This window comes from Microcaecilia unicolor, chromosome 4, assembly GCF_901765095.1.
Source record: "Microcaecilia unicolor chromosome 4, aMicUni1.1, whole genome shotgun sequence".
NCBI lineage: Eukaryota > Metazoa > Chordata > Amphibia > Gymnophiona > Siphonopidae > Microcaecilia > Microcaecilia unicolor.
In genome coordinates, this window is record NC_044034.1 from 295,887,860 (window position 1) to 295,902,470 (window position 14,611).

The 14,611-nt window shown below is 43.6% G+C and overlaps 1 protein-coding gene across 1 annotated transcript in view; it reads left to right on the forward strand.

Moving 5' to 3' along the window:
• The first annotated feature begins 7,817 nt into the window (after positions 1-7,817).
• NPC1L1 (NPC1 like intracellular cholesterol transporter 1) overlaps positions 7,818-14,611 on the forward strand; it is a 97,046-nt gene continuing 90,252 nt past the window's right edge. Inside the window, exons 1-2 of the mRNA XM_030202494.1 lie at positions 7,818-7,961; positions 8,430-9,970. Of these exons, the coding sequence (XP_030058354.1) occupies positions 7,818-7,961; positions 8,430-9,970 (1,685 nt within the window). The remainder of the gene's footprint in view (positions 7,962-8,429; positions 9,971-14,611) is intronic.

The following is a 14,611-nucleotide window of genomic DNA, read 5'->3' on the forward strand; positions in this document are numbered from 1 at the left end:
TATTTGAAAGGTATTAATCCGCAAACGAACCTTTTCCGGCGATGCGAAGGCAGTAGAATGAGAGGACATGAAATGAGATTGAAGGGGGGTAGACTCAAGAAAAATGTCAGGAAGTATTTTTTCACAGAGAGAGTAGTGGATGCTTGGAATGCCCTCCCTTGGGAGGTGGTGGAAATGAAAACGGTAACGGAATTCAAACATGCGTGGGATAAACATAAAGGAATCCTGTTCAGAAGGAATGGCTCCTAAGGAGCTTAGCCGAGATTGGGTGGCAGAGCCGGTGGCGGGAGGTGGGGATGGTGCTGGGCAGACTTATACGGTCTGTGCCAGAGCCGGTGGTGGGAGGCGGGACTGGTGGTTGGGAGGGGGGGAAGGTGCTGGGCAGACTTATACGGTCTGTGCCAGAACCGGTGGTGGGAGGCGGGGCTGGTGGTTGGGAGGCGGGGATAGTGCTGGGCAGACTTATATGGTCTGTGCCCTGAAAAGGACAGGTACAAATCAAGGTAAGGTATACACAAAAAGTAGCACATATGAGTTTATCTTGTTGGGCAGACTGGATGGACCGTGCAGGTCTTTTTCTGCCGTCATCTACTATGTTACTATGTTTTAAAGTTATTACCTTGTAACTTCATGGAGTGTCCTCCAGTCTTTGTACTTTTTCAAAGAGTAAACAATCGATTCACGTTTACCCATTCTACTCTACTCAGGATTTTGTAGACATCTAACATATCCTCCCCCAGCCATCTGTTTTCCAAGCTGAAGAGCCCTAACCTCTTAAACCTTTCCTCATATGAGATGAGCTCCATCCCCTTAATCATTTTGGTCACCCTTCTTTGAACCTTTTCTAATTCCACTATATCTTTTGTGAGCTATGGCATCCAGAATTGTACACAATACTCAAAGTGAGATCACACAATGGAGCGATACAGAGACATTATACTATTCTTTGTCTTATTTTCTATATCTTTCCTAATAATTCCTAACACTGTTTGCTTTTTAGGCCATTTGCACACTGAGCAGAAGATTTCAGCGTATTGTCCACAATGACACCTAGATCTTTTTCTTGGGTGGTGACTCCTAATGTGGAACCTAGCATCAAGTAACTATGATTTGCATTATTCTTCCACTATGATGCTTCCACCATCCTACCTGGTACTGATGTCAGGCTCACTGTTCTCTAGTTACGTGAATCACTCCTGTTGTTGATATAATTGTTCCAGGTATATATTTGGATGTTTCTGCTGTTTTTAGATTACATGTATGTCACGTTGAGCAAAGTCTACTTGGAAAGTGGAATAGAAATATTCATAAATAATTAAAAGTGGGCTCATCACTAATTACAAACAGCTCACCAAAAGGTTTAACTCCCAGGCCCAAGGTCATAGAAAAGCGTGTATAAATCTGTCTGAATCAAAACTAAACCTTTAATGATCTGAGCACAACTTGCAGTTTCTTGGAGCTCATTCTAGACTCTTTGGGGTATTTCTCTAGATTTGGAAACCGGGATGAGGCTTGATGAACACAAATTCCATATCAGTAATTGCACTGATGTATAGAATACTAGGCTAATTCTGCAGTTATGACCCTAACTTTAGGCATAAGCACTTATACTAGCTAAATGGCTGTTATAAATGCTCGCGCCTAACGGTAGGCAGTTAGGTATTCTGTAAGATGTATGCAGAAGGGCCAGGCACAGCCCCAACCCACCCGTTCCCCTTCCTTTGCAGTTGCATGCTATGGAAATTGCACACACATGGTAGAATACAGATTAAAGGCAGTTATGCATGTAACTGCTAATTAGTGCCAAAACAGTGCCAATTAACACCAATTGCTGCCAACAATTAGCTCTAATTATTCAATGAAGTCGTATGAGTAACTGACTGTATTCTATAACTTAGGCATGCAGTTTTGCATGCAAAGCGTCAAGTTGGGCATGGAAGTTTATAAAATGAGGGGGTTTATTTGCTCAGATCTTATAAGTGCCCAGAAGTTGTCTTTATCTCCTGGCAAACAGTGCCAGAGTCTGGTATACAATGGTTTACTCTGATTTAAACTAATTTGTGGCAATATGACCACGCTGACTTGGTCATTTTGGGTAATGACATTGGCAAATAAAGATAAGCTTGAGGAAAATTAGTAGAGACATTATTGGTAGGGGAAGGGATGTCTGGACAGGAAAGAGAAGAGCAGGTTTCCTATCAATCTCTTAATAATAGAATAAGACCCAAAGATTTTATGAAATACTTTTAGAAAGCCAGGAATTCATGTTAGGAACCAGATAGCACATGACACTCTCAATCCATTCTCCTCACTCTTTGAAGCTTATGATATAAGCACCCCATTTCCTCTGTGTACAAAGTTCTGCTACATGAAAAAAAATACTCCATATATAACAACTCAGAAGAACTGCCAGTATATATGACTGGGCATTTAAATGGAAGATGAAATTAATGGAGATAGTTATTAAGATGAATTATGATCCTAACGTGTGTTATTTGCCCCTTAGCACATGTTAAAGGGCAATAACATACATTATATTACAGTAACGCATATTATTATGAGGTACTGCAAGCTATACAGTAATGAAATGCAAAACATGCAACTGCATGCAATATGGCTCAGTATTATGTACATTGGATAACACAGCTTATGGTGAACACCACAAGCCATATTGTTCCTGGAATAAAAATATAGTGATATTTTTTTCTGTCCTAAGAGCATAGGACTGCAAAGCCATGGCCCAATGTGCCATGCACTTCTTTAAGGGTCTGGCAATTGAAATCAAGGGTGGCACCCTCGTCCTTCTCCCCAATGCCTCCTCAAGTATATCCCCCCTACCTAGAAATACGACCTCCAGTGATATTTCCTGTCCCAAAGAACCCCCTCAATCACCCAAAGCACCAACTCCATCTTCCCATAGACTTACATTCCTGAACCTACCTTTTATAATCCCTAGTGTCTAGTGGGATTGGGCTGAAGTGATCCTCAGTCACTTCTGCCCCTTGATGGTGCTGAATTCTCAATGGCGCCAGCGATTCTTAGTGGTAGTCTTGCCAGTGCCATTTTGAACCAGGTGCTGGCAAGGGGCAAGAACAACTGAGGAGCATTCCTACCCCAACTCCACTAGACACCAGGAATTATGAAATGTAGGCCTAAGGGAAGTTAGAGGGGTACTTTGGTTGATTTTCTTTTTTTTTTTTTTGGGGGGGGGGGGGGGGGAGTCTTTGAGATGGGGAAATGTCATTGGAGAGGCAGTTCCTGATTTCAAGCACTGGCCCCTTTAAAGAAGTGCCTAGATGCATCTCTTGGGCACTGAATAAGACTACCTGAGAGGTTGATTGCAAACATTGTTTTTCATATACTGCTGGAGAGACTAACCTGCAGTTCTGAGCTATCACAGATTAGTCTCTCCTGTGGTAAATTAAAGATGTGGTAAAAGCCCAATTTTTGCTTTATAAATACCCTCTTAATGTGGACACGTACAAAGTAATGCACATAGGGGAAAATAATCTCAACTACAAGTACAAAATGCTGGGTTCTGATTTAGAAGTCGCCACCCAGGAAAAAGATCTTGGACTCACTAAGGACAATATGCTGAAATTTTCAGACCAGTGTGCTGCAGCTGTTAAAAAAAAAAATCAAACTGTATGTTAGGGATTACTGGAAAAGGATGGAGAACAAAACTGAGAATATCATTGTGCTTCTGTACAGGTCCATAGTGCAAATGCATGGTGAGTACTGTGTGCAGTTCTGGTCTCCCCATCTTGAAAAGGATATAGCAGAACTGGAAAAGGTTCAGAAAAGGGCAACAGAAATGTGAAAAAAGATAGAACCCCTTTCTTATGAAGGGAGGCTAAAACAGGTGAGGACTCTTCAACTTGGAGAAAAGGTGATTGGAATAGGATATAATAAAAGTTTATATAAAATCATAAGTGGGGTGGAATGATCAAATAGGGCAACGCTTCTCAACCCACTCCTGGTGACACACCTTGCCAGTCAGGTTTTCAGGATTACTACAATGAATATGCATGAGAGAGTGATGCACATAGGACCAAATTCTATAAATAGTACTGAAAAATCGGCACTGAAAAAATAACACACTAAGCGCTATTCATAAATCAGCACTGAAAGTTAGGTGCCATTTATAGAATGCAATCAGTGCTGAGATTGGCGCCTACCTTTAGACTTGAGAATTTACACCAAGTTAACCCTGGTGTAAATCCTCGCACATATAAACAGCACGTATAAATTATAGGAATGCCCCTGATCTGCCCATAACCCTCCCATGGCCACGCCCCCTTTTTGGAGTCACATATAAAATTTACACGCGGATCTCCATGACTAAAAATGCACACGTAAATTTCAATTAATGCCAATTAGTGTCAATAATTGATTATAGTACCCAATTATCAGCACTAATTGGTTTGTTATTCAATTAAATTGGATGTGTGCTCAAATTTGTGCACGTAATTTTAAGTGCCATTTATAGCCTTTCAGGGCTAATGAGTCTTTGCTATATGCAAATTTATCTCATGCATATTCATTGTGGCAATTGTGAAAACCTGACTGGCTAGATGTGCCTCCAGGGGGTTGAAAAGCACTGAGAAAAGAAATGATTATTTAATCTATCAAACAAAACAAAAATAAGAGGACCAGCAGATTAAAAACAAGTCATAGATATGTATTTTTTTTTAATGTGGTGCATAATTAAGCTATCAAATCTGTTGACAGAGGATTTGGACAAGGTCAATAACATAGTGGGATTCAAAGGAAGTTTAGACAAGTTCCCTGAGGAAAAGTCCATAAAAAATTGTTAGGTAGCCTCTAGAGAGCCATGGCTCATACCTTTTGGGATCTGTCAGATATTTGTGACCCAGAGTGGCCACCGTCAGAGACATGATGCTGGGTTCAATGGACCTTGGTCTGACTCAGCAAGGCTCTCAAGTTCTTAATATGACTACAGTTCTAAAGTCCTGAATTTCACTCTGACCAAACATACAATTTCCAAAGCAATTTCAGTGGATAAAAAAAATCCATTTTACACATGGAAACATGGGCTTGGAAAATTACCCACCCTCTTTCTCCAATGCAGGGTATTTTGCCTGCATTGCCAGAGGCCTTTCTGGGGGCAGGGAGAATGTGGAGTATGCAACAATGCGCACAGCTTTATAGAATCAAAAATTCTCACAGAAGAAGTAGAGGAGTGTGGTAGCCATTTTAGTCCACTCTTAAGGTTATCAATAGAAATCAAACAAAATAAAACATGGAAAAGAAAATAAGATGATACCTTTTTTATTGGACATAACTTAATACATTTCTTGATATCCAGAAATGTATTAAGTTATGTCCAATAAAAAGGTATCATCTTATTTTCTTTTCCATGTTTTATTTTGTTTGATTTCTATTGATAACTCACAGAAGAAGAAAATGCAAATCTCTGTCAATAATTTGTATTGGTTAATTTGCTTTGATTATTGGTACAAACCCTGTGAGAAGAAGGTACCAGTACGATTTGTGCCAGTTTGGACACTTTATTACTTCAAAAGTGACCTAGTGATTCCAACTCTAAATGGCAGGGTTCAACCAGTCCCACTGCAACAAGTCTGTCCCGAGGCTGTTCTGTTCAATATTTTCATGAGTGATATTGCCAAAGGGGTAGAAGGGAAAATATGCCTTTTTTGCAGATGACACAAAGATCAGTAACAGACAACCCAGGGGGAATGGAAAACATGAGAAGTGGGCTAAAAAAATTAGAAGTGTGGGCTAATACTTGTCAATTAGGTCTTAGTGTGAATAAATGTAGAGTGATGCATTTTGAGTGCAGAAATCCAAAGGAGCTGTATGCAATAGGAGGTGAGAAGGTGATATGTATGGACAGGAAAAGGACCTTGAGTTGATACTGTCTAAAGATCTTAAAGTGGCAAAATAATGTGACAAGGCAGTGGCCAATGCCAGAAGGATGCTCAGCTACATGAGAGGTTCATAACTGCAGAAAGAAGAAAGTGATAATGCCCTTTTAGAAGCCATTGGTGAGACCACGTTTGGAGTACCGTGTTCAGTCTGGAGGCCATATCTTACCAAGGACATAAGATGACTCGAAGCAGTGAATAGGAAAATGACCAAAATGGTATATGGTCTGCACCAGAAGATATATGAGAAGAGACTTGAAGACTTGAATATGTATATCCTGGAGGAGAGGAGGGGTAAGTGAGATATGATACAGGCGTTTAAATTTTTGAAGGATATTAATGAACAAACAAACCTTTTCCAAAAGCAGAGCAGCTATAGAACTAGAGGACATGAAATGAAGCTGCAAGGAGGAAAACTGAAAAGCAACATCAGGAGAGTGGTGGATGCCTAGAATGTTCTTCTGCAGAAGGTGGTAGGGACAAAAACAATGACAGAATTCAAAAAGGTGTGGGATAAGCACAGTGGATCCCTGTATGACAAGAGGATGGAATAAAAGTATAGAGTATTTCTACCAAAAGCAGAACATAATTGACTTCCACACTCCTTCATCTGATACCCTTGTTGTGCTTTTAGTGTGAGTCGTGCGGAACCTGGCAGGCTCTTACTGTTGGACTTTGTTTCATCTGATTTGTTTTTTTGTGTTGTTTTTTTAGTTTCCTGTTTTGTTTGTGTGGAGTGGGGGGATGGGAAGCTGCCTGGCTCTTAGGTTTATGGGGGAGGCACTGGGAATTTGGGGAAGACAGGAGGGTGGGGGTAGGTGGGGTTGTGGAAGGGGAGACTGAATGGTGTGCAAATATGGGATGACTGGTGTGTGTGCTTGGAGTATGAATGGTTGATGTATTGGGGGTGTGGATGGGGGTATTGGTAAGACCTTGGGGTGTGTTACTGTGACTTGGTGTGGGTGGTGGGAGGGTTTGGACTGGGGCCCTCCTACTGTTTTTTCTTTTTTCCTATTTGGGTAGTATGGTATCTTGACCTGTTGTTATGGGCTCTTTGAAAGTTTTGTCTTTGAATGTAGATGGAATCCATTCTCCTGTCAAGTGAACTAAGTATTCACATTCCTTAAAAAGAAGCAAGTGGAGGTTGCTTTTCTCCAGGAAACCCACCTCTGAATTGGAACACAAAAAGTTGGTAGACATTGGGTGGGGAAGGTTTGGGCCTCTGCCTTTAATAGAAGGCAGCAGGGGATGTCTATTTTATTACGGAAGGGGGTTGATTTTGTGGCCCATAAGGTCTTGCTGGATGTTCAGGGGTGATATGTAGTCATGGCAGGGGAGGTTAAAGGGTTTAAATTGTTGTTTGCTAATAACTACGCTCCTAACGTATATGATCACTCTTTCTTTTCTAAATTGTTGGGGCTCCTAGGTCAGTTTGAGGGTTATTTTTTGTTGCTGAATGTGGACTTCAATGGAGTGGTGAACCCCTTAGTGGATTGTCAACCTTCCTGTCCAACTTCTTTTGCTCATTTTAATAGGGGAGTCAATTTTATGCTTTCACACCTGAACCTCTTGTATGCTTGGCGTGTCCTCCATCCCCTGGACTCTGATTTTACTTCTTATTCTTGGGTCCATAATGTGTACACTAGAAATGATTATTGTTTGGTCTCCTTTTTCTTCTTTGGCCTTGGCCAACATTGTTCCTATGGTTCTATCGTACCCCTCTGCTTTGAAGTTGTATTTTCATTTGCTGGGGCACTGAATCCTGTGTGGTGCCAAGATCACCACTTTCAACAGTTTGCACGCAAAACTTGGCAGGAAGTTTTAGAGGATAATGGTGGGGGCAGGAGGGCTGGAGTAGGGGAGCCATGTGTTAGTACCACCAATTTTTGGGAAGCAGGCAAGGCTGTAATGAGCAGTAGGATTATTTCATACCTTAGCCATGTTCGGAAGAAGAGGGATGCTCAGGTGCTCACTCTTACTATCCGCTATCAGTCATTGCATAAGAGGCAAATTTCCACACTAAATGCCATGGAGAGAGAAGAGCTGACCTTGGTATGGAGGGAATTGAACCCTTTGTTTGCTCAGAAAGCTAAGTATAATATCCTCCTCTATAAGTATAAATTGTATAAATGGAGGAATTGCACCAGAAAATTGTTGGCCAATTTGGTTTAGCCGACTAGTCAGTGAAACACACCTTTGTGAATGATATGAGCATACACTCTTCAACTGACAGCTAAACCGTCTTTCATGGTTGCCACCAGCCACTGGATTTTTGCCACAGCGCCTCTGAGGTTTAGTGGCTCTGAGGGTTGCTGACTGAAAGTGGTGGCCAGATTTGTTTAAGTAGTCACCACTAGCCACTGAATTTTTGCCATAATGGCTGTAATGCCTCTGGGACAGTTTGATTTTGTATCATATAAATGGTATGCCAGATAGGAAGTGTGAATGATTTCATTTGAAATATGATTCTATGGAGAGAACTGGCTTTAATTTTCATTTCTTTTCTGCTTCTTGTCAAAGGTTTCAGCCACCAAGATCCACCAGAAAGGCTACTGTGCCTTCTATGGTGACTGTGGTCTCAATCCTGAAGTCTCAGGAAGCCTGATTCCAGCCTTTGTGCCTTGTGTCTCCAATACTCCTGCAAGAAAACTGAATGGGGCCAACCTGACTGTTCTGAAGGCTATCTGTCCCATGTTGTACAATGGAGATAATGACACATATAGCTGCTGCTCCTCCCTACAGCTGGATAACCTCAAGAAAAGCCTGAGCCTCTCTAGGGCCATCCTCAGCCGCTGCCCATCATGTGCTGAAAACTTTGCCAATAGCTACTGCCAGAATATCTGCAGCCCAGACCAAAGTGTGTTCACCAATGTCACCAGGACATTTCATGCCAATATTTCAGGACAAAGTTTAGAAGGTGTGCTGCACTACCAGTGCTATTACAATCAGAAATTTGCAGATGATACCTTTAGCTCATGCCGAAATGTCCGAATGCCAGCTACAGGAGGGTATGCCATTGAAGCCATGTGTGGGAAGTACGGAGCACATCTCTGCACCACTCAGCGGTGGTTGGACTACCAAGGGGATAGCAGTAATGGGGTGTCTCCACTAGATATCAGCTTTAAATTGATAGACAACCGTACCATCATTGGGGATGGTATTGTGCCATTTTCTAGCAAGGTTTGGAAGTGCAGTGAAGCCTTTGGCTCAGAAGGTGAACCTTGCTCATGCCTCGACTGTACTGAAAGCTGCCCAGCAATCCCAAGCCCATCGCCGAAACCTTCACCCTTTAAAATCGGCGAGCTGGATGGAAGCCTGGTAATTTGCATTTTGGTCTTCTTCATCCTGGTTCTCGCATTCCTAGGATACCTGATCTCACGTTTCTGCACCAGCTCCAAAAATAAGGTTAAGCTGGATGAGAAACAGCATGTAGTTGGCAAGAAGGGTATCACATGCTCAGAGAAACTTAGCCTGAGCACGCAGAACTTCCTGAGTAAGACATTTAGGAGATGGGGAATTTTTGTAGCTTCTCACCCTTTCAGTACCATCTCTGTCTCCCTCATTATTGTGGCTGTGCTGTCAGCTGGAAACGTCTTCATTAAGCTGACCACAGACCCTGTGGAGCTTTGGTCATCACCCAAAAGTCAGGCTCGTCAAGAGAAGGACTTCCATGATGCCAACTTTGGCCCATTCATGAGGACTAATCAGGTTATCATTACTGTGGTCAATCGGACCAGCTACATGTATGACTCGCTCTTCTTTGGTTCACAAAATTTCAGCGGGATCCTGTCTGATGACATCCTGCTGGAGCTGCTGGAACTCCAGATACGACTCCAAAACATCAAGGTCTGGTCAGATAAACATCAAGTGAACATCACACTGAAGGATGTCTGCTATGCCCCGCTCAATCCCACCAATGCATCAAGTGATGACTGCTGTGTGAATAGTCTCATGCAGTATTTCCAGAACAACCGAACCAGGTTTGAGCTCCAGACATCACAAATTCACTTAGGACAACAAGGGAAGGTCACCTGGAGAGACCACTTTCTCTACTGTGTTAAGTGAGTTCTTATTTGTACAATTATAGGATTCGCCTATAGAAATTAGATTGATTTAATTGTTCATTAAGACGACAGCAAGCTAGCTAAATCTAATTTGACACAGAGTGGTTGGGAGTCATGACAGCAGTTCTGCTTTTCCGGTACTGAGAATTCCTGTTACCACCATCATGCACAGCTCTGTCTACACACCTCAGCCCTGTACTGCAGCACCCCCTGCTGTTCTAGTACTGAGACCTACATGCAGCTCTGCCAATGAATGTCAGTCCTGACCTGCAGTGTCCATGCTGTGAATGAACCTCAGTCTTGACTGGAATAGGAAAGCACAGAGAAAATGAATCAGTGACAGGATCACACAAATTTATTATTAGACAAAAACTCAATGCAATAGGAAAAATTAAAGTCAAACAATCAAAGGTTGAGAGCAGTCCAGTATATCAACACATCTTCTGAATCATACAAAAATTCTTAGATAATCTGACACTTTTTCGACAGAATGCCTGCATCGGGGGCTCAAGTTGCACTGAGGTTGATGACAAACTGGAAGACGGTGATGGGTCATGGGTGTCAGTATAAGGAAACCCCCACTTCTTGGAGCATTTTTTGAGAGCAGTATTCTATAGTATTGGCTAGATGTCCCCTATTTGGATAGTGGATAGATGCATTTTGTCCTGTATGTAGTAAGATTGTTACCACTCAGTTGGTCTGATTCTGGCAGACATAGCCCTATGGGGTTCCATTCCACTGAAGACCATCGCTGTCCGCTGTCTTCTGATATGTCATCAAACTCACTGCAACTTGAGCGCCTGATGCATTCTGGTGAAACCTATCAGACTAAGATTTTTTTTTTAATGGTTCAGAAGATGTGTTGATGTATTGCATTGTTTTCTCTGTTTCATAGGTTGATTTTAATGTATTTTACTGCATTGAGTATTTGTTTAATAATAACTATGTGTGATCCTAACTGTTGTTAGTTCATCTTCCCTCTGCTGTCAAATCTTGTCACTGTGCACAGTAGGGTTTGCCTCAGTCATGACCTTCATCACTCCCTGTTATTCCAGTACTGAGATCCCTATGTACAGCTCTGCCAGTAAACCTCAAACCTGCTCTACTGCACCCTCTGCTATTCCAGTACTGAGATCCCCATGCACAGCTCTGTGAATGCATTGCAATCCTGCTCTGCAGTGCCCTTTCCTATTCTAGTACTGAGATCCCCATGCACAGCTCTGCAAATTCACCTCTTTCTTGCTCTGCAGTGTCCTTGCTATTCCAGTTCTGAGATCTCCATGCACAGCTCTGCAAATGCATCTCAATCCTGCTCTGCAAGGACTTTTGCTACTCCAGTACTAAGATCCCCATGCACAGCCTTGCCAGTGCACCTCAATCCTGCTCTGCAGTGCCCTTTGCTATCCAGTACTGAGATCTCTATGCATAGCTATGTGAATGCATCTCAATCCTGCTCTACTGTACCCTCTGTCATTCCAGTACTGAGATCCCCATACACAGCTCTGCAAATACATCTCAATCCTGCTCTGCAATGCTCTCTGCTGTTCCAGTACTGAGAGGTCAGACGGGATGTGAAGAAGGGTCTTGAAACTGAGGCAATTTATTGAAACTTTCTAGACAGAGTGAAGGCAGTTATAAGCATAGTTATTGATAGTACTGCATTTATCCAGGATTGCTGTTTCTTCTCTAGGCCTTTCAGGACCTGGTGCAGGAGCGGCTGGACCATTAGGCCACCTGAGGCGGGGGCCTCGGGTGGCACTCTTCAGGCAGCGGCATCTCCCCTCTCTTTGGGGAGCAGCATCTCCTCCTTCCTTCCTGTACCCCATTTGTGGCATTTACCTGTTTCGTCACATTCCAAACCCGGCAGTGGCAATGATTCTCATACACTGCCTGCTTCCGGCACCCGCCTCATCCCTTTACTGTGGCCATCTCTCTGATGTAACTTCCTGTTTTGTCAGAGGCTCAGGCAGCAGCAGTAAAGGGAAGAGGCAGGTGCCAGTGGCAGGGAAGCATATGGGAATAACTGTTGCTGCCGGGTTTGGAATGTGACGAAACAGGTAAACGCCACAAACGAGTTGGAGATAGGAAGGGGGCAGCATCTCAGCTCGGGAGAAGGAGGCATCTTGGCATGGGGTGGGTGAGAGTCATCTCGGCCCAGGAGGGGGGGCGGCATCTCAGCCTGGTGGGGGCGGCATCTTAGCTCTGCCTCAGGTGGCATCTTGCCTTGGGCCGGCACTCACCTGGTGAATAAATTAAATCAAAATATGTTCTTGTTCCTCCACTTTCAAGACCTCCTCCAAGTTCACACATTATCCAAACATAGTGCCTCTGCTGCAGATAGGGGAAAAATTCCTTCATCTCCGCACCTTCTTTAGGTAGGAGAAAGAAGTGGTGATACAGGACACCCCAGCCTAGTCCCTCTGTAAAGGCAAAAATCTGCCATTTCCTGATGATCAGAGACAAACACAGATGCTAGAGGCCTAAGCGCCGTTCTAGCACCTGCGTTTTCCAGCGTGGGATGCTGAAAGGCCCCCACCACCAGCAATAGCGAGCGTGCCAATCAGTACTTCAGTGGACATTCAAATTAGATGAAAACATTTATTTTCCCCCATGATCAGAGAAAGCGCAGCAAAGTTGGGTGCCCTTACCATGGGAGACCCTATGCCAGCTCGGAGCTGGCGTTAGGGTTTCCTGAATAAGCAAAGCAGCTGCAGGAAACAGGAATACTCTGAGATGTATTTTTCACTTTCTGATCATCAGACTTTGAACACTGCTCCAGTGCTGGGCAGACTTCTAAGGTCTGTGCCCTGAGAATGGCAAGGACAAATCAAACTCGGGTATACATATAAAGTATGACATACCATGTAAAATGAGTTTATCTTGTTGGGCAGACTGGATGGACCATTCAGGTCTTTATCTGCCGTCATTTACTATGTTACTTTGTTATTAGTTGTTACATAATAGTCAGCCATCCGCTGGGACCCAGGTGTCTGTACAGGTTTCCCCTGCTACCTAGACATTTGCTTCTGAGGACTGTGCGAGCAAGGATTTTCCTGTTTCTTTACTGATGCAGTTTACTTAATAATAATAATTCCACATGGGCTTTAACCAGATGTTATGTTACAGTAAAACTGACCAGAAAAAAAAAGCTATGATTATATACTACTACTACTACTTAACATTTCTAGAGCGCTACTAGGGTTATGCAGCGCTGTACAATTTAACAAAGAGAGACAGTCCCTGCTCAAAGAGCTTACAATCTAATAGACAAGTGAACGGTCGGTCTGATAGGGGCAGTCAAATTGGGGCAGTCTGGATTCACTGAACAGTAAGGGTTAGGTGCCGAACGCAGCATTGAAGAGGTGGGCTTTAAGCAAAGACTTGAAGACGGGCAGGGAGGGGGCTTGGCGTAAGGGCTCAGGAAGGTTGTTCCAAGCATAGGGTGAGGCGAGGCAGAATGAGCGGAGCCTGGAGTTGGCGTTGGTGGAGAAGGGTACTGAGAGGAGGGATTTATCCTGTGAACGGAGGTTACGGGCGGGAACGTAAGAGGAGATGAGGGTAGAAAGATAGTGAGGGGCAGCAGACTGAGTGCATTTGTAGGTAAGAAGGAGAAGCTTGAATTGAATGCGGTATCTGATCGGAAGCCAGTGAAGTGACCTGAGGAGAGGGGTGATATGAATATATCGGTTCTGGCGGAATATGAGAAGTGCAGCAGAGTTCTGAACAGATTGAAGGGGGGATAGATGGCTAAGTGGGAAGCCGGTGAGGAGTAAGTTGCAGTAGTCCAGGCGAGAGGTAATGAGAGCGTGGACGAGAGTTCAGGTGGTGTGTTCAGAGAGGAAAGGGCGAATTTTGCTGATGTTAAAGAGGAAGAAGCAACAGGTCTTGGCTATCTGCTGGATATGCGCAGAGAAGGAGAGAGAGGAGTCAAAGATGACTGCGAGGTTGTGGGCAGATGAGACGGAGAGGATGAGGGTGTTATCAACTGAGATAGAAAGTGGAGGAAGAGGAGAAGTGGGTTTTGGTGGAAAGACGATAAGCTCGGTCTTGGACATGTTCAGTTTCAGGTAGCAATGTCGGATATGCAGGCCGATACCTTAGCTTGGGTCTACACGGTGATGTCTGGTGTGGAGAGATACAGTTGGGTGTCATCAGCATAGAGATGATACTGGAAACCATGAGATGAGATCAGGGAGCCCAGGGAAGAGGTGTAGATTGAGAAGAGAAGGGGTCCAAGGAAAGATCCCTGGGGAACACCAACAGATAAGGGGATGGGAGTGGAGGAAGATCCATGAGAGTGAACTTTGAAGGTGCGGTGGGAGAGATAGGAGGAGAACCAGGAGAGGACAGAGCCCTGGAACCCAAATGAGGACAGTGTGGCAAGAAGTAAGTCATGATTGACAGTGTCAAAAGCGGCGGATAGATCGAGGAGGATGAAGATGGAGTAGTGGCCTCTGGATTTGGCAAGGAACAGGTCATTACAGACTTTAGAGAGTGCTGTTTCTGTCGAGTGAAGAGGTCGAAAACCGGATTGAAGCGGATCGAGGATGGCATGAGAGGAGAGACAATCAAGGCAGCGGCTTTGGACTGTGCGCTCAAGTATCTTGGAGAGGAAGATATACACATCTATTTTATTTT